General features: G+C 36.7%; 1 protein-coding gene across 5 annotated transcripts; it reads left to right on the top strand.

Annotated features, from left to right (window-relative positions):
• Positions 1–1,252: 1,252 nt before the first annotated feature.
• PDLIM3 (PDZ and LIM domain 3) lies at positions 1,253–25,536 on the top strand. 5 transcript variants are annotated; one of them, XM_059817563.1, is made up of 8 exons: positions 1,253–1,447; positions 8,306–8,457; positions 10,133–10,217; positions 16,102–16,169; positions 19,464–19,727; positions 22,357–22,487; positions 23,604–23,715; positions 24,555–25,536. In XM_059817563.1, the coding sequence occupies exons 1-8, from the start codon at positions 1,355–1,357 to the stop codon at positions 24,742–24,744; spliced, it is 1,095 nt and encodes a 364-aa protein (XP_059673546.1). In that variant the 5' UTR covers positions 1,253–1,354; the 3' UTR covers positions 24,745–25,536. The 5 variants fall into 5 exon arrangements, with proteins under 5 accessions (XP_059673546.1, XP_059673549.1, XP_059673547.1 ...); XM_059817566.1 differs by lacking the exons at positions 16,102–16,169; positions 19,464–19,727 and adding an exon at positions 15,473–15,660; XM_059817564.1 differs by lacking the exons at positions 16,102–16,169; positions 19,464–19,727 and adding an exon at positions 15,473–15,660 and having other exon boundaries at positions 22,357–22,484.

Below are 25,536 nucleotides of genomic sequence, written 5' to 3' on the forward strand. Positions count from 1 at the left end.
AAAGAGTTGGGGGGGGGGGGTGGGGGGGGGTGGGAAGGGTACCAAGCACAAGGGTGTTTTCACTCAAAACATATGTCAGGGAGGAAAAGGTAAGAAACTGAAGTATTACTTAGTGATAAATTATGGCCTTGAACACACAATATAATCCAGCAGGATCAACTACATGGAGCATCAGTATATTGAAGGCATATATTGAATCAACTTCAAAACATATCAGAACATATCAGAGTATATATAGAGCTCACAAGCAATAAGAGGTTTTTTCCCCTCAGCTTCAAAACTTACAAAATATTTAAGCTACCAAGATTGATATACCCCTGCACTACATATCTGCCTTGCCTTATTTCTTTAAATGTGCCTGTCTTCCTTCACATCCCTAATGTAAGCTGTGCCCCCACAAGCTCATGACAACTGTCATGCTGCAAGTTTATTGTGATACAGGTCTGTTTTCCGATAGTTTTCTTTGAAAGAGTTACTACCATTTATTTTATTCCAATCAGGATGACAAATATACTCTAATTATAGAGAAGGCCTTTGAAATATTCTGGACAAGAACACAAATACAAAAACCCATGATGAACACGACTATCTACTAGCAAGCCACAAATAAAGGACAAACACCAGAAAAAATACCTTAAAAAAAAATGCTAAGATTTCTACAAAGAGAAGATACATCATCAGCTAATACTGCAATTCTCTTCCTCAGTATGAGAAATATGCATGACATCAGTCCAGATTTCTCAAGCCATTAGAGTTGGTGCATGCCATGGTCTCAAGTGACTATAGCCAAAAAACCTCAGCTGAAGGGCTGGAAGGACTTTGCAGTGCAATAAACTATTACATTACAAATAAGACAAGACGACAGGGAAATCTCCTTATCGATAGTTCTGTTTACATGAAACAGAAGCATGTACATAGAGCAGTGTATTGCATAGTTGAAACAAGCATCAGCAATGCAATCAGCATGATATCAAATGAGCAACAGTGTTGCTTTAAGAAACCAGAAGGACACTGCATCCTGAAGCGTACTGATTGTCAGGCTGAGGGGAACGCTGAAGCAGCAGATAAAGCTGGTGTACTTCTTGTAAACTTTCCAGCATTCAGGCTTTATTTGTCCGAGTTTGATACTCCCCTCTGTGGGTGGGGAAGCCGAGGGACTGGCTGACGTCACCCAAAGAGCAGGGATAAAGTGCAGCGCCCACAGCTGTGGGATGAGTAAAACTTCCCAAGAGGTATACAAGGTCAGCTGCCCTGTCCAGCAGGTGCTCTACTGACAGCACCCTTCCTCCTACAGCTCTGCTCCTCACACAGACCTAAGGAAAAAAGAACAGTAACCAAGAAAAACCTGTCCAGAATGCCACAGAACGTTATTCTCCAAGGACCGGCACCCTGGGGATTCAGGCTCTCAGGAGGAATAGATTTTAGCCAACCCTTAATCATAACCAGGGTATGTACTCTTTCCATTTCCTTTCTATTTATGACATTTATTAGTTATTGCAGATTTTTGCCCTTTACTTTTCTGGAGTTCAGAGATGCAGACGAAGCTGTGAGTAGATTAGCAAGTAGCTGCTAGTTCTGAGGAGAGCCAGCTGAATGCTAAGTTTTTACAAGTTTTGTGTGACATGTTTCTGGGATTGCTTTATTGGTCTAAGAGACTTCAACTGCATTGCTACTTATGCCTCAAAAATTGAATTTAAGTGCCTTGGTGGCAGAAAAACTCTGGCATGATTCCCCCAGGCATTCAGATGAGAAAATTAGTCCTGAGCCTACTAAAGGCCAGACACCACTTTTATCTTTTTTACAACTAACCTCTGTGATCACTGGGGGAGAAGACTATTTGGCAGCAGCTCCTCATGACTGGAAGTTTGTGCTTTGCAAACTCCGTGCCAACTTTACAAGACTAATCTAACTCTCATTTAATTAAATCAAGTTCTGATTATTGCCAGCAAAAGCAATGGCACCTGTTTTTATATATGTAAGTGTTTTCACTTTCATGAATGTTAAATCAGTGAATTATTAGAAAATTTCTAAAAATGGCAGAAAACACCAAAGAACTATTTGCCTTACCCCCCTAATAAAGGGCAAGAACCCAAGCCTTCATTTTTTCATGGATTTTGAGCTATTAACTGCAATTTAAGAAACCAGTTACTCAATGAGTGGAGCATATAAAACACTGTCAGCTGCCCTGCATCTACAGACCTAGATCTACTCAAAAGACAGGATATGTATTTTGATAATTTGTGTATTTTGAAAATTGTGTCCAATGCACATCAGACTAGAATTCGTTCTCCTTATACTTTTGCTGCTTTTCAGAACCTCAGACACACCGAGTGCTTGCCTCTTTTTTTTTTTTTAAAAGCCCTGCACTATGACTCAATATATACACTATGCCTGGTATTAAATAAACGTCAAGAGCCTTGAAGGATACCACTGGTGATGCCTTGCAGTAAATATGCTTCTAAACAAGAGTCTATAGAAAGTGTAAGGACCAACCTTTCACATATTATACTAGTAAAAGTTAGTTTAATCACTTATTCCAGATTTATATAAGCGTAAAAGATTTTACTTTTTTTTAAACAGAAGTAAACCAAAATGCTATTATTTGACTGTATGTAGCTTCATGACAAATACTTATAAGACAGAGCAAAACCTTTGTAGAAACAGGAGACAAAACAGGAGACAAAAACTTGGGGGGAAAAAAAAGAGAAAAATCTCTGAATGTTTTGGGGCCTTCATTGCCTTTTATGGGCTTTCAAGAGAAAAAAGTTTCCATTATCTCTAATGAAAAATATTTTAGTGGTGTCTGGTTTGTATTTTCTTTGTGTTTAGATTAAGTGCAATGAAGTTTAAAACTGCAATAACAAAGGATGTTACTATAAATGTAACTTTCTAAAGAATAAATGATTTTGCAATTGATTCATACCTAGCAAATGCATCGCAAGACATAAGCCATTGGTTTCTAGCATATTACAGAAATGCTAAAAATAACATTTCAAGTAGAACTATGAAATAAAATATATATAGGGAAAAATGACATGTGTAAGTTTGCTTAGCTCAAGTTCAAGAATATTAACAGTAGATTTGTTTAAAATTAATATTTTTGTTGCCACAGAATACATTAAGAAGAGTCCCTAAATAAGTATTCATGTAGTACCCCTTAAGAAGTAGTGAATATTTTGCAAGGTTGATATGCCTTGCTTTTTGGGGCCTAGGTGTTCCTTTCGTAAAAGGTATCACCAGCAGCCCATTCACATTTGGCTGAACTGTCCTGACAAGAAAAATTATTAGCTATTAAAACAATAAATAGAAATTCTTTTTAAACACATTTTGAATAAAATAATAAAGTAATGTTAAGTTTGGTTGGCTATAGTCCTTGTTCAACAAGAGAAAGCTTTTACCAGGATTTGTCAAGAGAGAGACAAACAACATAAGAGGTCATCATCCACCTGTCTAAAGAACAGATGTCATCTCAAAAACCCATCTGCGATTTCCCAAGCAAGGCAATTCTCTTGACTGTTTCAAGCAAATGCAAAAAACAGAGATCATGGTCACTGGGAGGGTACCAAGAACAGAAGGGGACTAAAAATAGACATATTCAGATTCTACTAGGGTCACTACTAGAAATAATGAAAACATTTCTTGAAATCCTTGGAACTTTACATAGATGCAAAGAAATTACACCAATAAAACCTATCAAAACCCTAGTCTTAATGAAACTGAATAATTTCCGTTTATTCTGACCAGAAGATAACATTTTGGGTTAAGTGTTTAGAGGAATGCAATCCTAGAATTTAAGTCATATTGAAAAAAGCACTACAGAAACAGTTAAAACTTGTAGAGGTTGGAGGGAATGGTGAAATATTATCAACTCTAGATTTAAATTCTATTTTAATATAAACCTTTGCAGATCACAATGCAAGTATTTATATTAAGTCAATTTTATATTTAGCCACTCTGTCTACAGACATTCATAACCCTCTTCAGAAAACACAGAGCCTGAAATATTTATGAAGGCATGCCATGATGAGTTTCACAAGTCTATTAACAGATGCAGAGAGGTTTTCTTCAAAGATTCATAGGAGACATTACCCCTCATGTGGTTAAATAGTTACCTAGTCTCCGACAACATCTGAATGCTCAACACATATCCTTGTATTTATCCAAATCTGAGATACCTAGGATACAGGATCAACAGGCGTGCCATGCAGACATGCCTTGAAGAGCAAGGCAAAAATTTTCCCAAAGCACCAGTAGAATCTACCTCACGCAGCATGGGCGAGCAAGCAACAAACACTACATTCATAATTTGATTCTAAGCATTCACAATACACATTTAATGCATCACTAATAAGTTCCTTAAGAAACAGTATTACTTACATTATTGAGGTACCCACAATACCAGTATTATACCCATGATGTGGTGTGATCTTGCAATGCACAACCTGGTCCCTTTCTATAAATGTAGCCTGCAATATTTTTGTCTGCCCCTCAGTCAGGATTTCCCCCTGCAATATTGAGAAGAGCTGGCACCCAGCCATATTCCTCCTACTCCATCCTAGTGGCAGATCTCCAGCTCTTTCCATTAAACCCAGGAAGAGCAGATGAGGGAAAGGATTATATGGGGGCAGGTAGTTCTGCACCCCAGAAGGCCTGGGCAAGTAGATCTCAGCACCCCCATCAAGGCATTAAGGCCCAACAGACACATCCCAGAAGCCTGGCAATAATCAATTCAGCTAAGGACTAGGAAATACAGACTCCTGCCCCTTTCCCTCCTTGCTCCCACCAAACAATGGCAACCCCATCCAACCGTATAGTGGTATCACTGCAGCTGGTGACAATATGTTAAGAAAATCCAAGGGATTGCACACTATTAACAGCAACACCAAGTGGGTTATGTCCTGCTAGCAGCACAGCTGCAGAGGAATGTACCATGCTAGACAGATATGCTACTTTATAAGGCAGGATCATTTTTTCCGTACATTGCTGAGATATGCCACAGATACAGCAGATGATTTGTTGTGACATGTAAAACACATAATCTACCAAGAAACCTATATAAGGGTTATTCAAGCAAGCTTACTCTTGAGAGGGAACCAAGAATGGCTGATTTTGCCTGTTTTGGGTATTAGAGCATCAACAGTCATATTCAAACGCTAGGACTTCTGCTGCAGTTTGTCATTCCACACATGTCCACAACATACTAAGCAAAGTCAGGAGCCATTCTGAGTTCAAGGGAGAAGCATTATCATACCTCTACCACTGTCTTATTACAATAGTGTAAGTAGTCTCAGTGTAGTTCATTTACACTTACAGCTGTTGAAGTTTGAGAAACAAACAATTCTGGAGACTCCAGACTTAGAATTTACGAGCAACTTCGTTGATTCTTACTCAAACAGATTATTGAGGCACCTTAACAGTTTGTTAAGCACACAATACCTTAGTCCATTCTTTTGGAGGGTGAGGGGGTAAAAGCCTCCAGCTAGCCACAAGTACCCATTTGGAAAGTTTGTCTGACTTGATAATAGCACATGCATTGCAGTTTGTTACAGTGAAATAAAAAATAAGTTTACATGCTTGAATGCAGAAAAAAGCCCACAAAACAAACTCTAAGTACTTTGAGCATTCAGACTCACCTAACAGACGAGGACAGCTGGAAAGAGAAGAGAACGACTCTATTTGGCTGATTTTTGCCATTGTTTCAATACTAATACAGAATCACAGAATCACTAAGGTTGGAAAAGACCTGTAAGATCATCAAGTCCAACCATTAAAAACAAACAAACAAACCCAAAAAAAACAACCCATCCAAAAAAACCAACAAAACACACCACAACCCACACCAAAACAACCCACCCACACCACACAGCACCATGCCCATCAAGCCACATCCACACGTTCCTTGAACACCTCCAGTGATGGGGACTCCACCGCTTCCCTGGGCAGCTTATTCCAGTGTGTCACCACTCTCTCAGTAAAGAGATTTTTCCTAATATCCAGCCTGAACCTCCCCTGGCGCAACTGGAGGCCATTTCCTCTTGTCCTATCACTTGTCACTTGGGAGAAGAGACCAACACCCACCTCTCTGCAACCCCCTTTCAGGTAGTTGTAGAGAGCCATGAGGTCTCCCGTCAGCCTCCTCCAGACTGAACAACCCCAGTTCCCTCAGCCGCTCTTCATCAGACTTGTGCCCCAGACCCCTCACCAGCTTCGTCGCCCTTCTCTGGACACGCTCCAGCACCTCAATGTCCTTCTTGTACTGAGGGGCCCAAAACTGAACACAGTACTCGAGGTGCGGCCTCACCAGAGCCGAGTACAGGGGCACGATCACCTCCCTACTCCTGCTGGCCACACTATTTCTGACACAGGCCAGGATGCCGTTGGCCTTCTTGGCCACCTGGGCACACTGCTGGCTCATCTTCAGCCGGCTGTCAACCAACACCCCCAGGTCCTTTTCTGCAGGGCAGCTTTCCAGCCACTCGTCCCCAAGCCTGTAGCATTGCATGGGGTTGTTGTGGCCAAAGTGCAGAACCCGGCACTTGGCCTTGTTGAACCTCATACAGTTGGCCTTGGCCCATCGATCCAGCCTGTCCAGATCCCTCTGCAGAGCCTTCCGACCCTCGAGCAGATCAACACTCCCGCCCAACTTGGTGTCATCTGCAAACTTGCTGAGGGAGCACTCTATCCCCTCATCCAGATCATCAATAAAGATATTAAACAAGACCGGCCCCAAAACTGAGCCCTGGGGGACTCCGCTTGTGACCGGCCACCAACTGGATTTCACCCCATTCACCATAAGTGCAACATATATCAAAAAGAATATTTCTATTTTACTTTTATGCTGACAGTTAGTCCTGTCACCTTCAGAGGCAACAAATTCTGCCAGGTTCACCATAGCTGGGGTTCAGAACATACTGGAGGTATACTGGGCAGCTCACTCTCTTCCTCTTCTGCAGAACACCAGAATTGAAGAATGTCTCCATAGCATGCCTTCCAGTCCTTCATAACACTTACTTTTAATAATTGAGATAGCACTTGCTTTGGCTGTAGCAGAACCCATGGTGAGATAAATTCTCTCCAATAGCTTTTTTACTTCATACACAGCACAGATCAGAGATCTGCTCTTGTAAGTAAGACTATGTTGACATTTTTGTCCTTCACACTTGGATTCAGTTACTTAAAAATAAGCACCTAGTGTTATCTTAGATGAATCAACCTGTCCCCTTTGTTCTGCTGTTCCAGAAAATCTGAATTCCAGAAGCTTATGTGCTACATCCATCAATTTCATGTTGCTGCCTTGGTTATCAAAGGTCACCTAAAACAGCAATACACACCTAAGGGACCTAAATCCCACTCAGTGACCAAAGACCTGTTTAAATGGTGTGGCCATATGAGAAGTCACCTCTTTGCAAATAAAGGCCTGCAATTCTAGAACAAGTTTTAGTAGCATCAAAGATCATAGCCTCTCTACAATAGTTATTTTAAAACAGAATTATGTTGCATTTCAATTATTTTAACCATGATGTGGAAGATTATCAACAAGACCAAAAAAAACCCAAGCACAGAAAGATAAGCTTAGGGCTATTTCTATGAACATCACTGACAATGGTACATTTCCTTGAGATATGAATTGCACCACACAGATCACCTTGAAGGATCAGGGCCACTGTTATTTAAATGCAATGGGACTTAAAACTATTCATGTCTAATCCATGCTTAAAGAGAAAAATGTCATTTCAGTATTATTAGCATATTTATGATTACTTAGCAACACAACATGAGAGGCGAGGCTAGCAGAAAACACACTAACTGCTGTATTTGTCCTTAAATGTGGAAAGACCACATGTGGCTTTCTATATTGTCCGGTCAATGGCACATCATGCACATGAACATTCAGTAGCAAAATTTCTTAACAGTTCTATTTTTCTGCTATTGCCTGGAATTGTAACAGAAAAACTTAACTGTTTTCTTCAAGCAAATTACACAGTGGCAGTTGAGATTCAAAGACAAGTTACAGTAACTACAGAAATCAGAGTGGAAGCTATTTAATACACAAGTGGGAAGATAATTTCCATCTAATTCAAAGTTGTGATGAATAAAGCATTTATATGGTGATCTGACAATAGAACTACAGAGGGTCTGGCAGAATTAAGAACTCACTTTTTTCATAAGCAATCATATAAATGTTTACAGGCCCACTCTCCCCCTCCCCAACCCAACAGGAAATAGGGAAGCACAATGAAGTTTATTTTCTCTATCAATTTTCAGGTATGCATGGTGCTTAAGCAGCTAAATTTTGTTTTTTCAGATTACACCTGGAAGCAAGGCTTCAGCTGCCAACCTGTGCCCCGGTGATGTTATTGTAGCTATTGATGGTCTAAGCACAGAGAACATGACACATAACGATGCCCAAGAGAGAATTAAAGCAGCTACACATCAGCTTTGTTTGAAAATAGAGAGGTATGTGTACATGTCTGCTTACTTCTGAAAGAAGATACTCCCCAACCAACTGATTATACAGTACAACTGTTATATAGTGTTACTATTTTAAACAGTTTTAAGAATTTCACAAAACCTTTAAGTTTATGAGCGCCCAGACCTACCTCACCAACTCCAGATCAGGCAAGACTCCCCAGAACATGTCTTCACAGGCACAAGAAGAATAGTTTTCCTCAGGCTACTCACCACATCTATTGAGCTGTGAACCATACTACCTACTGCCTCTGCTGACTCCACAAGTCCTATGTTTGCTGTCAGTAAACAAACAGTTCTTCATACTTTTGTGAAATAATAAAACTCTCAGCTAGATATCACTTGTTCGGATACCTCTCTGCTCTAATACTCCCTCAGCCACAGGTGCTTATCATTGCCTCCTGCACAGACAAAGCTGCTAGTATATCCTCCCAGTTAAGGAAAGCAACATCATGTCAGACTTCCATAACGGCTGACAAAGGAGGGGGTTTAAAGCCAAACTCTTAGGTCACAATGTATTAAAACAAATACAGAATTCTCAAAGCAATGTTAAAACCAAAACAAACTAAAAAAACCCTGTCTTACCTAAACTGCAGGAGTCTAGACACTTTTTGCATTCATTTCTGTCAACTAAAGCAGGCAAGAAAAACAACCTACACCTTCCCAACTTTGCTCAGCCTTTAAAAAGAATCACCTAGTGCACTCTTTCACCTGTCTCCAAGAATCAGACAGCTCTGATTCACCTGAGGCCCTCAAGGAGGCACAGCACTTTATTACAGCTGACCACAATATTCCTTTCCAAATACAGAAGGGGTTTTTTTTGAAGGAGCATTATCTGATTACTAGAGCACATACCACAGTTAAAAAATTCCTGCAGTTAATTCCAGGTTCTGTTACAGATTGATATACGACATTTAGCAACTCTCTTAGGAAGTAATTTTCAAAATACAGTAAGTGTAATTGTGCCTATGAAATATGTGCATATTTGAAAATGCTAAATATTTGTATTTATATAACAAACAGTACTGGATTAATATTTAATATTAATGTTGCACTATTTTAAAATTAGCTGCCAAATTTGACTTTGTCAATGAAGACAGAATTATAACTGGTATTTGCATGTTTGCTATCTCTACTTCAGTGACTGAATGAATCATCTATGCAACTTCTATTTACAATTGCACATATACTTTGCATACCTAGATTGCACTCCTCCTACATTGAAAAGCAGGCTTTGCATGGATATTGTGGTCATTGAAGAAGAAATTGATATTGTTCTGGTTTAGGATTATTACTAATATATTCACTTATTTGTGCAAAATATTCTGAGGACTGAACATTCGTTCTATCAACCATTAAAAAACCCAAAACTGTAAAAAGTTTGGTCAGATCAGAAAGGCACTAGTTTCCCTTTGCCTTTGGTAACTTCTAACAAATTATTTCCCATTGTTCATAGCATACATAATTTTTTAAAATGGAAATACACTTTTTATCTATTGTTTACATATAGTACACTTTATATATCATTGAAGTATTTTTATGTCAAAACATTAAAAAAGCATAGAACAAACTGCAAATTTTCAAGCTGCATTATATTTTACAGGGACATATACAACTCTATAGGAATTCAAGTTATTTAAATTCTGCCTGCCTTTCTTTCTAGGACAGGAACTAAATTATGGTCCCCACAAGTTTCAGAAGATGGCAAAGCGCATCCCTTCAAGATAAATTTAGAAGCTGAACCACAGGTATGAATTCTTAAAAGTTACCTAAGCATTTCTATTCACCTTTTTACACTCTAAATGATCTCCCTTGTGGTCATTAAAATTCTTTGAATAGCACTTCATCCATTATCTACCAGTTTAAGCTAATGCGAACCATCACAATTATGATACCTATGAACATCACTTCATCTGACTGGATTTTTTTTTATTTTTAAGCTACATCTGAAACAAAACATTAACAAGTTACAACACATTCTCATTTTTCTTTAAAACTGTACATATCACCATAGTTTTATTATGGAAAGAAATTATCTCCTTTTATTCTGACACAGTTTAAGTTGCTTTAACTCTTTTAGAGATTCTTCAGCATTTGAGGGAGTTCTTCAATTAGGAATAAATGTCAACTACCAAAGCAATACACTCATCACATCACAAAAGTCACTGTGATGCAACAGTCAGTTAAATAGAGAGATCCATTAATACTGGGTCTCTTTACTTCCACACATTTTTATACTACACCACAGAACTGAAAGTTACAAATTTGTACAAAACCCATGTACTGATCAATAAGCAAACAATTCACAACTTCTGGCCAGCAAAGCCTTGACCTTTGTATACAAGCAAAGCAAATCCATTCAATCAAAATCCTCCTCTCCATTCAAACTCTCATCCAGTCCCTTGTGCAAAGCTATGAGCCAAAGTCTCCATATTGTTAATAGTTAATTAGCTAGCTACTGTCTACAACTAGTGCTTTATTCCTTTGTCATTCCATTTTAACCTACATGAACATTTGCTGTTCTCTCAAGAGAGGGGAGGGAAGAGCATTCTGCTGATCCCGGCCTTCCAGGATCAAAGCAAGGATGTCGAAGTATTTATTCTGTGCTATCGTAGAAAAATATAAGCGCAGATTCCATTTCAGTAAATCCTGTGCAATAAATATTTCCACGAATTCTGTTTTCACAGAGACACTCCCGAACATGAATATGGCATTTCAGTGTTCTAGTTCTCTCTCTTCTTTCCAATCTAAAAACTTGCATCAAGTGATACAGCAAACTTCATCAGAAATAACATAGCCTTTTCAGCAGTAGGAGATAGTATAGTGAAGAAATGAAACTATTTTAAATGCATATTTTTGTGGAATAGCTAGGATATATATAAAATAAATAGCAATTGAACAAATTCACTAAAAAAGCTATAGAGAAAACCCTGTAGGCATGTATGACAGGAGAGTAATCCCTTTGCATGAAAGCTGCATTCCTAAAAAGCATAGTTGCTTAAAAATAAATCACAAGATTTCACTAAGTGCTATTTGGCAGACTATCGAAAAGCAGTCTCCACTGGGCAATCAGAAAAACTGTTTCTCCTAGATTAAATAGCCAACCTCTTCATTTTAGTATGTCTCCCTCTTTCTTTCCTAGGAAAATTGGGAGTACTGAGTATATTTAATAAATAATAGGCCCCAGAAAAGTAGCGATGTTTGTAAACAAATATGCTAAACCATTCTAGGGATTACTTACATTTTAGATTAAATTCTTGCATCCAAGAACATCCATCACTCTGATTTCCCTGTGGAAAAAAATATAGCCTTTTTTTCTACAATTGCTGAAATTTTAAATTAAATTTTACTGCATATTTAGTCACAACACGAGACCCAGCAGTGTGTATACCAGTAGTGAAAACAGTACAACATCAAAGTTTCTTTAACCTTAGATGACAAATTATTGCACAACTATAACCTGTGCTGTTTAGGTCATATTAGAGTTTGCTGAAGTCCAACAATAAATAAAGGCATTGAAGCCCAGACAAATGGAGAAAAATCCAAAAGCAGTATTCCCTCAAATGTAAAACACTTTTATCCAAAAGTATTGTACACATTGACTGGTGTGCAGAAATGGAAAATCATTCTATAAAAAGTATTTCCTCCATTTATATAATAATTAAAATTACTCAAAATGTCATAGATGTTATAAATGTAGTCAGCTTTTTTCCACTCTTGCCAGATAGACGTTTTAAAGTTCACTAAGAAAGTTTCACAAAGGGAAGTCAATAATTTAAAGTACATTATAAGCCAACTAAATAACAATACCATGACCTGTAAATTTTTTTTTCAGTCACAATCCCTTTAACCTCATCTAAAAAGAATTTGTTTCCATTACCACAATTGCTTGGATTGCTTCTGTTTGGGCTTTTCTTCTTTGTTTTTATCTTTGCCTTTGAACATTTTATTCAGTGTGACTAGGCTTTTGGCCATGAAAGACATTATACATTCCTGGGAGATAAAAATATACTATACACACAGATAAGTATTAAAAAAAAAAAAAAAAAAAAAAAACACCACCCAGAAACCACTATTCTAAGAAGTAAGTTTATAGTCTATTACCACTTACAATCTAGTTTTGAAACAATATGATTGTGCTAGTCTAGTTTTGAGAACCTACCCCCTCTTCCATAACAGCATTCAGAGATAAAGATTTTAGTCACATGATACCTCCAAAATGTAAACATCTGTGTACTGTCACAGCAGTTATCCCCAAGGTATGCCATCATATAGTCCATGTTGGATGCATTTTGATAGACTTTGGGGGCTACATCCATTCTATTCCCAATACCTATATCAACGCAAAAAATAGTTATCCCTGCAAAAAGGACATCAGTCAGCCAGCAAAAAATTAAGAAATTAAATACTGTAATTCTCGAATATTCCTGATTAGGAATTTCCACAACCTCCAGTTCTCATTTAGCTTTTGAACTAAAGGAGGACTTTTCACAGATTCAATGAGATCCAATAAACACAAGAGCTGGACTATTTTTGCTGCTGTATGTTCTGTCACTGACATCTTATATGAATAGATGACTTAAAAAGAAAACAGAATTTAAGTCTAACTAACTACAAATACTTGTTTCACAACTGTTATATTGTAAACGTGCTATTATGGCACCACATGTCTTCTGTGCTGTTCATTTGTCAACAAGAAATAAAAAAGGAGATGAAATTACAATGGTCACGGTTGTTTTTGTTCGTTTTGTATCATACATGGATTTAAATAAATTTTAAATACTTCGACATTAATATCTTTCATTAAGTAGACATGATCCTAAACACTAGTAGATTATTTTCATTTACTAATACATTTTGTTAATTGCAACCCAGTTCTATCAGACAGAAACAAGGAATTGCAAGTAAAAATCTTTGTGCTCGTTTATCTGACTGCCGCTTTCAGTAGCCTCTTACAGTGCAATGCTGCTAAATATTTTCATTTAATAAAACTGCTTTTTACTGTTTGCATTTTCTGGTTGCACATTCTATATAACCATGACTTTTCTTCAGGTCTGTTCCTAAATATATTTCTGGAACTGTTGTTTTAAATGAAAACAAAAGCACCAATTCCCATTCAGGTTTTCATAATTTTTATAAATTATTCACCAAAACTTTGAACAGAGACTTGATATCATCTGAAAAAGGAAATAATGCTCTGAGGAATGAATGAAAATCTACAGATATCAAAAATGTGTCCATGCTTGTCTAATCTGTTCTTATTATCTTGATTTATTCTGTGGATTTGAGTATTCAAATACCTATTTTGGTTTTTGGTAATAGGTTGTATTTGTTCTAGCTAGAACTTTTTCTAGCATTCCTAAAGGCTAAGGTAATATAAAAAAGGCATTTCTGCATCAAAAAACCACTTTGTTTAGAGTTTTATTTAGCAGAACAAGGAGACTAGTTTGTACAGCTTGCAAGACATAAGTGAAAGACCACCACCATTACACCTGAATAATTTTAAAGCTGAAGATGTTGGGTGTGTCACCATTAAAAAACATGTGAGAGCAAATACCAGGCAGCATAAACCATACACAGTGATTAAGCCCAAAGCTCTGATACCTAAGATACAAGCTTCAACAATTTGAAATAAATCTCATTCAGCGGTATCAGAACTTAGACTGTCTACAGGTCATATGACACAGCGTGATAGCAACATAAATACAGAAATGGCCTGTAGTATTGTAGATGTATTCCTAGTACGCCTATCACACTCAAAAACTAAGCCAAATCAGAAAATTGGCAAAGATTTCTAAGAATATTGAAGTATTAGTGACCTGTGCTATCTTAACATTGCAAGTTCCAGTCTCTAAAAGAGACCCATTCAGATTGTAGAAACCTATTTGTTAGGAACAAGAGCTTTTTATTCCATATGAATGGAAGGTCAAGTGCTTTCGCAGTACTCTCTCCAAAAAGTGCTGCAGGACATCAGGAAATGGTGATGGACTACAGCAGCAAAGGTTCTTCACCCACTAGCGCAGAAAGGAAAAAAAACCCTCAGCAGATGACAGCACAATTTTTTCAAAATCTGTATTTCTGCAGATTAGGGATGGACCTGAGCTGACAGGGACTCAATGGAGACTGTACTAAATATGCACAATACAAATAAGTGAATTTTCACACAGTCAACAGTCTTTATCATTTCTGCCCAATCACTACAGAAGAACATTGTAAGTTATCAGAAAGGTCATCAGAGATTTTGTTTCCAGATCTTATCCCTATGAATTCCACAACTGGAGGAAATTATCTGCGTCAACAATAAACAAAATTGTATTCCAGAAATAAACAAACATAGGCAGAATAAATTCCAATTTACCTATTTCTGGGTTTTACTTATTTATCATGATTTCACTATCTTTAAATTATACAGCATCATGATTTTTGACGCACAGGTATGCTTCGAAGTATAGAATAAGTTCAGAAGAATGTCCTCAATCTGATGTACATTCAAGGCTATTTCAGTTAAAAGAAGTGTTAAAAATTATGTGTTTTCTAGGCAAGACATTTACAATAAAATCTTCATACTTTTGCGAGTCCCTCCCTCAGTATGTGACAAAAAAGCAGAAGCCAGAGATTAGTGCTAAAGCAAAACAATTAAGCTAACTATACATCAAATGTTTCTAAAAGAACAATAGAAACAGTGCAAAATCTAGAGAACAATACAACAGGTTACTATAATATTCATCTCTCCCATTTCTTCTTAAAGTTGTACACTATTTTACAAATGTGGAATGCCTTCTGCTTGCCCTGGGGCAGGAAAATAGTCTCTGAATGCATATGGCTTAAGTAGCATATAGAAAACTCATGGGAAAATATAGTATGCTTGCACCAGTTAAAAAATAACAAAGCCGCAAAAGTAAAAAAATGCAGAGATTAACAATACTGATGTTGTCAGTTTTACTCATTACTAGCTTTGGTGTGCATTGTAGCTTTGTGTATTTTGTCTGCCTATCATGCACAGGAATTCAAGCCTATTGGTACAGCTCACAACAGAAGGGCCCAGCCTTTTGTTGCAGCAGCAAATATTGATGACAAAAGACAGGTAGTGAGCTCCTCCTATAATTCTCCAATTGGGCTGTATTCATCTGGCAATATTCAAGATGCGCTTCATGGACAACTGAGGGGTCTCATTCCTAACTCATCGCAAAAGTGAGTACTGGTATTTACTTATAATACATGGTCATTTGTGGTATATCACTACATATTCTGTTTTCAATTAAAAAGTCCAGCTCTTGCTGTTTTTTCTGATAATCAGCAGTTTATTGACTATCCAAAAAAGGGTGATACATGAGGCAATTTTTTCCAACACAGAAAACTATCCATTCAGCTCTGTAGTAGCAATGCTGCAGGTAGCTAAAATTTGCCTTCTATGTTGGGCTGCAACACTACCTACCATCCTTCTCTCTTATAACTGCACTTTACTCTGAATGTTTCTGAACACTAAAGTGATTGTATTTTGAGTACCAGAAATGTACGAACTAAACACGGTTACTTCATGGTTACAATTTTAAAACTTTGTTAGCTACTTTTTGGCTAGAAAGAAGCATTTATAGGCCAAAGAAAGTTATTTTAACCTTCTTTTCTTTACAGGATATGAACTACTTTGAACACAAGCATAATATTCGGCCCAAACCTTTCATAGTCTCAGGCCGAAGCAGGTTATAAACTCTGAGTGCTGTGCTGGATTTGGATGCATGGTGTTATTTTTTAATGGATACTCACCATTCACATTAATAAAGCATACTGATGCATTTGAAATTTACTTATAGTAATATATAGCCTAACACTGAAATTAAAAAAAACTGAAATGGTTGACTTGCAGAGATCAGGCTTGAAATTCAAATTTCTATTTCCATAAAAAAGCAGGTCCACACTCCCATCTCAGTTATACTGATATGGATCTGAAGTAACTGTATTCATGAACATGATTAAATTTACAGCGTAGCACCAGATATTGTATACTTATAAATCTATGGCACTCTGAAATTATTCTGTCCAAATGCAAATACGTGTAATTTGTTAACTTGCTAAATAAAAGGCAGCTAGTTATACAAGTTATCATCTAGGCCATTCAGAGATTTTAAGTTTGCTTTTCAGCAGACCTCTGTTCAGAAGGCAACCTAATGCAGAGCTAAAACAGGAAAACTATCTGATGCCACAGACAGTGGCAGTAAAATGCAGAAAAGCTTATATATTTACATCCATCATTTTAGTGTAATATTCCTCTATCATAACTGGGGATGAAATGCCTCACTTACTATTATTTACATTATTACATACAGAGGGGAAAAAACAATGCAAGCTCTGTGGCTAAAAAGGCAAGGAAGCTCAAAAGAACAGTAGCAGTTTTTACCACTGGACTTAGTGTTCTGCATTTCATTCTGAAAGTTTAAAATGCCTCCATTTCAGTTACACTAATTTAAGTCTGACAAACTAGACCAGAAAAACAGGATGATAATTGATTCCTGTGTACAAAGGACAATCTCATATGATTACCAGTTTTGTGAGATGTGTTAAATTTTTCCAACCACCTGAGCGATAAAGAGGAGACTGTACAAGATGAATAGAGTCCCATCCTTCTGTGAACAAGAACTATAAATGTAGAATGCCGCCGCAGCGGCGAAAAGGTGCCCATCTTTCCTTGCAGTCTGCTGCTGATACAGGATAAATGACAAAACAGTCCTTAGCAAACATGCATAGCTTCTAACCATAGGCAGAACTTGCGTACTGCACCTAAACTGACTTTTGGACCACTAGGCATCATTCCCAGGTAACTAATCAGATCTATGGAGATTCAAATGAGTGTATCAAGAGCCTAATCTCCTAATTCAGAAACCTCAATTACACAATATTTTCCATGAAAATATTGAAGTAAATGGCCATTTTCCAGCATGTCAGATGGGGAAAAAACCTGCAAAGATTAACCTGACAGTGATGCACTGAGTTTCAGAACTTTAGTTGGGCAAAGTCTGCCAGGTGTTCTAGCACTGGAGAAGTCTGCGTTTACAAACTGCAGAATCTCTGACACAGGGTGTTACATCTACAAAACCTTGGTTGTCACACTGTTTGTCTGCTACTTTTTCATCAGTTTGGCTCCATATATAACCTATGCCAAGCACAGCAAAAACCAAACCACCACCTTGACTGTACATAACCCTTTTGGACAGAAAGCTGAGGCTAAATAGGACTTCAACTAAAAGAAGAGCTGATACGGGTCTGAGCTAATGGATTTGACATTAGCCACGATTTTGGACTTCACTCTGGCAAAACTAACTGGAAATTATATTTAATATATGATTATATTTTACTTATCATTTATTTTCTTTTAACATTACTTTGGCTGCTCATAGGATCATAGGAAGAGTTGTGCTTTTTCTAGCCTTTTCCTGCTACTTGCCATTTACTAACACTATCAGCACTGACAAAACTTATTCTACTGCAGGATCTAAAGGTGTTCTTGATTCTTCTAAAAGAAAAGACTGCAAATTTACAAGTTGCCCCCGTGTGAATTTTTTGGCTGGCTCATGCTAGGTGTTGATGCAGAACTGTACTTTTGCTTTAAAGCTTGCCTACCAATTGTGGAATTAGCTTTCTTTTGATATGTTTTGATGGTAGAGTATATATTTCCCTTTACATTTTTGAGAAAGTGGTCCTACACAAATTCCACTCTGAATCAAAGGGAGAATTTTGGGTCATCTTCTCCACCCAAGAGTAGCTACGGGGCAGAGTACTGTACTATCAAACTAGGAAACAGAGTATTCGCCTAGATTTACACAGAATTATTCAGCTTGGAAAGAACTAACCACAACCCTGATATGCAGGTTGGAGGAAAGAGATTAAGCATTTATCATCTCATAGCTCTGAATATCACATAAATGGTAACTGATGACTGTAGAAAGCCTGGGTTATGTGCTGTTACACAGCAACAGCAAAGAAATATCCCATAACAAAGAAAGCCTCTGAGGTGCTATGGAGAAAAAACTGAAGTGTTCAAAATAGTGACACTGGAAAAGACGTTGGGCTTAATGTTCACATTATTTTACTAATTCTTTTCCAGAAATGACATATTGGTGTGCAGTAACTTTACTTCAGTATTGTCAAGCAACATTAATATTTCTAAAAAACTGTACAACTTTTTATTATATATAAATTACATGTAAAATCTACTTCAAAAGCAGTAAAATTAATTCTCTGAATACATATTCTTTGTTCTTGTGAAGGACCACTTTACATTCTACTGGAAACACTGTAATTTAGAAATGCAAAAGTATGCCTGGCTGTTTTAGTATCTTTTCTTCTTTGAAATGTTCAAAAAATATTTTAAAAATGAAATATACTGTTAAACTAATTTTAAAAGTTTAATAAATATTTTATTGTAGAATTTAAGGAAATCTAGGAAATGCCACATTCATTATTTTACACTACTCTATAGTAGTCTCTTCAACTGTGGACTAAGATGGTTGTGAGGTACACGACTGGAATGATGTATCTAGAATTCCAGTACTGCAGGTGTTTATTCTGTCACTGACAGGGACAACTCACATAAACTTTGTATGCTACCCTTTTGGAGATGTTAAGAATTACTCACCTAGAACAAAGAATTTTAGGGAGGTTTAATTAATCCTCGAAAAATCTAGCATTAAAAATGTAAAGAAATATTATGTTCTGAATTATTCAACCTATCAAAGAATTTTTACTATCTTTAAAGAAAATGCATGCCAGAATTTTAAGGACTGCTTTATAACTGTCATTGATACTTTTTACAGGAAAATACTTTTCAACAAATACACATACTTTTGCTTTTCTCTACTTCCTATACTTCTGCTTTTCTGTATCTGTTCTATTTACGCTTTTCAGTCCTGTAACATCAACCATATTCCTGTACTTCTGTCTTTATTCTCTATAATCCGAAATGCCTTGCACACTCTTCTGTAATCTGGCTATTAACACAGTGGATGCAGCACTCCTTCGGGGATTGACTGTGGCAGTGGACGCAGTACCCCCTCTTCAATTAGCACTGTTAGCTCTATCTGCCCTACCGAGCTGAAAGCAGTGTCTAAGATGGCCCCTAACATTCCCTTGGAAATGGAGCTTCCCGGTGTCAAGATTGTACACGCTCAGTTTAACACACCTATGCAGTTGTACTCAGATGACAATATCATGGAAACACTGCAAGGCCAAGTTTCTACAGCTCTGGGGGAAACACCCGTAATGAGGTAATTAGAGCAGTATCTTTAATATTTATGAATATACAAATTCAGAATATGCCAAAAATCATGAGCTTTAATAATATCACATTGTTTCTACGAACGTGGGTAAAAGGGTTAGAGAGAACCTAAGTCATTTAAAGCTATTCAGTATTTTCATTAAAATATTAGTAATTTATGATTTTTAACCCAAGTATTAATGGGGTCTTTCAGAATCTACAAATAAATATTTTCTAGGAAATAATCTCACATTTGTACCTAATAAATAAAAACTGGTGATACTACCTGGACTACCTGACTGCCCACTCCAAATCAAGATTCTGATTCCCTACAAAATTCAAAACTATTTATTGTTGTTATCATAATTATTTAATAACCATTTAATAGCATTCTTATTAATAATTAATAAAATATTATTATTAACTCAAATTTATTTCAACGGTTGGAATTCAGGTTATGAAGCTTCAGAAATCTTGAGGATGTTTATAGTGTTCTAGATATTTAATTCCCCTTCAGGAGAACTCATTCAGTATGACTTGCTCTTGTCCAAAAAGAGCCAGAATTGACATTGTAGGCCTACTAATCCATCTCTGACTTATGAATTTTATCCATTGCAATGACTAAAAGTCAGGTAGGAACCTTATGTATCTGGATGACAATGATGATTATACAATAAAAAGTTTTAAAGCACTATTCATTTTTTTCAAGGGACAATTCATCATTTGTGTTGCTTTATCTTTACTTTTGCATAATAGTAACTTATTTTTCTGTTTTACAACAGTACTTAAGTTAATAATTCATAATATGTATGGTGTAAACTAAAGCTAATTACTAATATTTTAAATAAGCAATAATCACTGGCACCAATGAGCCTTCAGCACCTTGCAGAATTGGGCTGTTACTAACCATAAAAATCATATTTATATAGAAGTATTTAAGTTCACCCTATCTGATGAAAAGAAAACTGTAGTTCATGAAGTTTTTGTAGAGTGATGTTACTCTACTGCATGAATATTTATCCTCAATCACAACAATTAGAGAACAATAAAAGAAAAATTTGCTTTTTCTTTATTCTGAAATTGTGGATTAAGCCCAGAGTAACCAGATTTCACAAATGCCTGTGGCATTCCCAGTTTGAGAACTGACTCATTACACAGGTTCAAAATGTCTCTTTTGTTGTGGGATTTGTTTTCACTATGTATGCATTTAGAAATGTTATCTCAGACCTTTGTGTCTGGTTTTTTGCCTTCTGTATGTAATTGTGTTATCACTTGTTTGATGTTTAGAAATATTTTAGTAAAGAGGAGAGAATCAAGGGTTTAATTAGCCATTGGTGAGAACTGTAAAAACTAAGCTCCTTCTATTCATTAAAAGCTTGTGACAAGAGAATAAAGTGGTAGTTTCTTCACCAGCTTAAAGACAGCTCAGAGAAATCTGTTGATTGATGAAGATGCAAACAATTAATATAAGCAACAGGGACCACTGCCCAACTGCCACTGCTCTTACTATGCCATTTGACAGCTTAGATGCTACCCTAGGAAACAAACCAAACCATACAAAGCAAAACCCAGACTAATTCCTTGTGCAATTAGGTGCTTATTTTCAGCGGAAGCTTACCTAAGGTTTAACACACAGTAGGAGGACAGTTGTAACAGGCAATTTAAACTGGACATTTATGTATATATCAGTGAGATAACAGACTTCACTGAAGTAAATTTGGACCTTTCTAATTAGTCCCAGTAGCAGTTTGAAATTTACAGATGCCACACATTCAGCCTAATTCCTGCCAGGGCATATAGTCATCGACTCTTCCTCTCAGCTACTTAGGATGTTAGTTATCATGGTCAATTTAAAACATTCAGCACAGTTTAAAATACCATGAAATATTCTTGGTAAAGTCTTCGGCTCACAGGTCATTGGAAATTCAACCATCAACTGTTACGTGGACAATAATTTACTTTATATTTTTATCATAAAATGGGCATTAAAAAACTAAGCCATGTCCCATTCTAATTAAACTAAGAAATATAATTTCCATTCATCAGTGATCACCTTACAATGCTTCCTACTATGCAATACCTACTTCACTCTTTTTTGTAATCTCCTGAAGTTAAATAAGTAACGATTATCTTAGCCAAATAATCACTATATTAACTACTGATCGAGCCAACTTAGAAAAGGAAGAACACCTTCACGTCATGATACTCTCCCAAAAAGATTTGTTTGCTTAGGTTTTGGCTGACCTTATGTAAAGATATGAGCTGTGATTTTAACAACATTCTTGAGGCCAGCTGCTATGAAAATGGAACTTCTGAATACCGTACCAAAGAGCACCTGGTAATACAGCAGTTGATTACAGGAATGCAACTGCTTTGAGGTTAAACACAGGTACTGGCCTCTTTCCAAATGCCATTAAAGCCAGAACAGTAATTATGAAAACACTTTCATGAGTTTGTAGATTTATTTTTGTAACAATTGCACAGATATTTTTTTCAGCACTTTTTAGATCAAGAGGAGGCTATATAAAGCAATGCTACCAGGAAGAAAGAGTCTTTCAGTAGCTGTAGAAACAGAAAGCTATTTCTTTAAAGTTATGTTTGTTAAACTGCTTTATCTGCTCTTCCTCCCTGTGATACAGTGACCCGTCTCCCAACTCAGTGCCTCAGTCTGACGTGTACAAGATGCTGCATGCCAACCAGGAGGAGCCCAGTCAACCTCGCCAGTCTGGCTCCTTTAAGGTGCTCCAGAATTTAGTCTCCGAGGAAGGTGGTTAATAATGACATATTCTACCTGTTTAAAGCATTTTTAAATGTTTGTGGGAACGGGGAATCTGAGAAGAAAATATGAGAGATCAGAGCTATAAGAATTACTGAAAGCCCAAGTCATTCTAAATCTTATAGATAGCACACCAGCCTCATAACATTTATCCCCCTTGCATTTACAGCTAGCAAGCTCCTGTGTGAATAAAATGGGGGCATTAATCACATTTTTCAGAATCTCTTGTCGGATTTTAAGATCGTTAATATACAAAGTTGACTTTAACTGAATGATAAAAAGTTTTATGCGAGAGAACTTTTGGGACAAGTTGCATGTACTCGTGAGACAAAGAAACACTCTCTTGCACATCCAGGAAAAGAGAAATTTAAACCAACTCCTAAAAGAAGTTTCACCCATCCCCTCTTCATTCTAAATAAAACTTGAAGAGGACAATATAATTTACAGTCATATTTCCTTCACATGAAGATATTTTGAAAATAACATTACTAAAGGCTGCAAGTTTGTTATATTTACAGTAAGTGTAAAGAATAAAAATACAACCAAAATTAATCTAAAAGGTAAAAACTTAAAATTTTAATTTTTGTATCTCAATATTTCCCAGAGAAGGGATAAATACATCTAATTCTTTATGTATATATATATCATTATGGGATTTTGCTTGGCATTGTCTTGTATTTTGCTATAATTTTGTATTCATATCATATTACTAATCTTTCCGAATTTGTTGTATGGTTAGTTATGTAAATAAGAAGATTTCTAACAATAGGTCTTGACTATGTTATGTTGCTATGTTAAAATCAAATCCTCCTCCCTCTCCTGCTATACCCAAGACCTCCTATCAGAGAATTAGATGATGTCTATGAGACAGAGGGAGCTATATATATAATCACTTTTGTACTTGCTTTTTGGCTACAGCTACACAATATTTTTCCTGATTCCAAAGAGGTGGAATCTGGCCCACTAAACTTGTGTAGAGAAACTTCATTGTTTGCTGATATAAGTGAAAGCCTGTAAATACATCCAGAAGCATATTTACAAGAAAAGTATTTAACTGCATCATATGCTTTTGTATTAGCCTGTACATAACAGGATTGCTTTGGTTCTCAGATGGACGCCCCATGGGTACAAGAAGTGTGAAAGCACCTGTAACAAAGATACCTACTGCCATGCCTGGTGTCCAGAAAGTGCCACTATGTGACAAGTGTGGGAATGGGATTCTGTAAGTTGTTTCTTTTTAGTTTCAGAAATCGCTAGTTCAAGAACATGTCCTCAAATACCACCGCAGACTACAGGAATGCTTTCCAAATAAAGGTGTTGGTCTCCATCTGCACTAGTAGAAAGATGCTTCTACAGGAGAGAGATATAAAAATATATTGTTCTAAATCCCAAATTATTAACCTGTACCTTAGACACTTTCGATACAGATGATTTCAGTTTTGACAATGTACCGTCATGCTTTAATTAAGATTTCTCAGGACCTTTTGCAAGTCAATCATTAACACATACATAATGAAACCAGAAGTTACCTGTGCTGCATTGTCCCAGGCTGTGAATTCTCAAGTTTCTTGGTAGTGTAAAGCATCCTTCTCTCAACCCAGTGGGAGTATCCAGAAAGTTCTGTGGGCCTATTTTAAAACTACCAGATTTCTATCTGAACGACATCACTAACTTCAGCAAAGGACACAGATAATGATGAGCTCAGAGAACACAGTCACTGAGGAAAGAAATGTGGTTTTTAAACTCATTTTGTCATCCTTTGGTCACCGTTTTGATAGGTTAGACCATACTTTCTGTGTTGTGACCAAACTAACAGGTTTTTTCAAACTGTAGTTTTCCAATGAACTATTGAACTATGTGAACAACTCTACAGCATTTTATGTCACTTACACAAACTCAGCTTCCAACCTTAAATTATATAGTAGTTGGCAAAACCACCAGACAAACAACCTAGAAGTCTTAAGATGAATACCTAAACTTACTTTGTGTCATACTGTAGTTTCTTCTCACTTTAAATTCATATGAATTAATTGTTTTTTTCTTTTCATTGTTTCCATATAGAGGAACAGTGGTGAAGGCACGTGATAAATACCGGCACCCAGAATGTTTTGTGTGCTCTGACTGCAATCTCAACCTGAAACAAAAAGGCTACTTCTTTGTGGAGGGCCAGCTATACTGTGAAGCTCATGCACGAGCTCGCATGAGGCCACCCGAGGGATATGAAGCCGTTACCGTTTACCCAAAATGCTAGTCTTACGTTAACACACAAATATATGCATGCACACAAAAAACCATTAACAGCTTTGAACTGCAGTACAAGTGTCCGGACTTCTGCCTGATTCCAAAGTAGCAGCTTTTAAACCCTTTCTTGTTGGATATCTGAGGGAGGTGGAAGTCCCTATTAGCCAGCAGTAGCATCTTATACCGGTAAAAATCTGCTAAAATATTATCTTTGAAGCTGCCAGTACATCTCAATGAAGTGAAAACTAAAACAGCTGTGCTGGAATAAGAAAAGTGAAACAGCTGGAACATAATTACTACAGCATGTAATCAAGACATTTTTAACATAAATTAAATACCTGTGCAAACACGAAAGCCATCGAAGTGTTATAGGCTGGGCCCTAACAAATGTAGAAACTTGAGAGATCATTAGGAAAGCAGCTATTTTACATGGATAGTACAAAACATGCAGTTGTTCATGCCTGCTTCCACCATATATTATTCAACTACCATTAATGTATGCCAAAAATAGATTTTGCTTACTTTGCTTTGAATTTTGGGTTATATTGACTTAATTTTTGGATGCAGCAACTGTGATAAGGAATAAATATCAAGTCATACAATAAAACAGCTAGTGTAATAAAGACTGTTTAGTAAGAAGCAAAACAGAAGCTCTATGTTGTTTTAATGATTTGCAATGTAATCAGCTTTCACACCACTTCGTAGAAAATTGTTCTGAGGCATGCACACTCATACACTATTTTTTGGAAAAAAAAAAACCACACTCTAATAGGAACTCACTGGAAGTTGAGAATGAAAGTAA

Source organism: Gavia stellata, chromosome 5 (assembly GCF_030936135.1).
Source record: "Gavia stellata isolate bGavSte3 chromosome 5, bGavSte3.hap2, whole genome shotgun sequence".
Taxonomy (NCBI): Eukaryota; Metazoa; Chordata; class Aves; order Gaviiformes; family Gaviidae; genus Gavia; species Gavia stellata.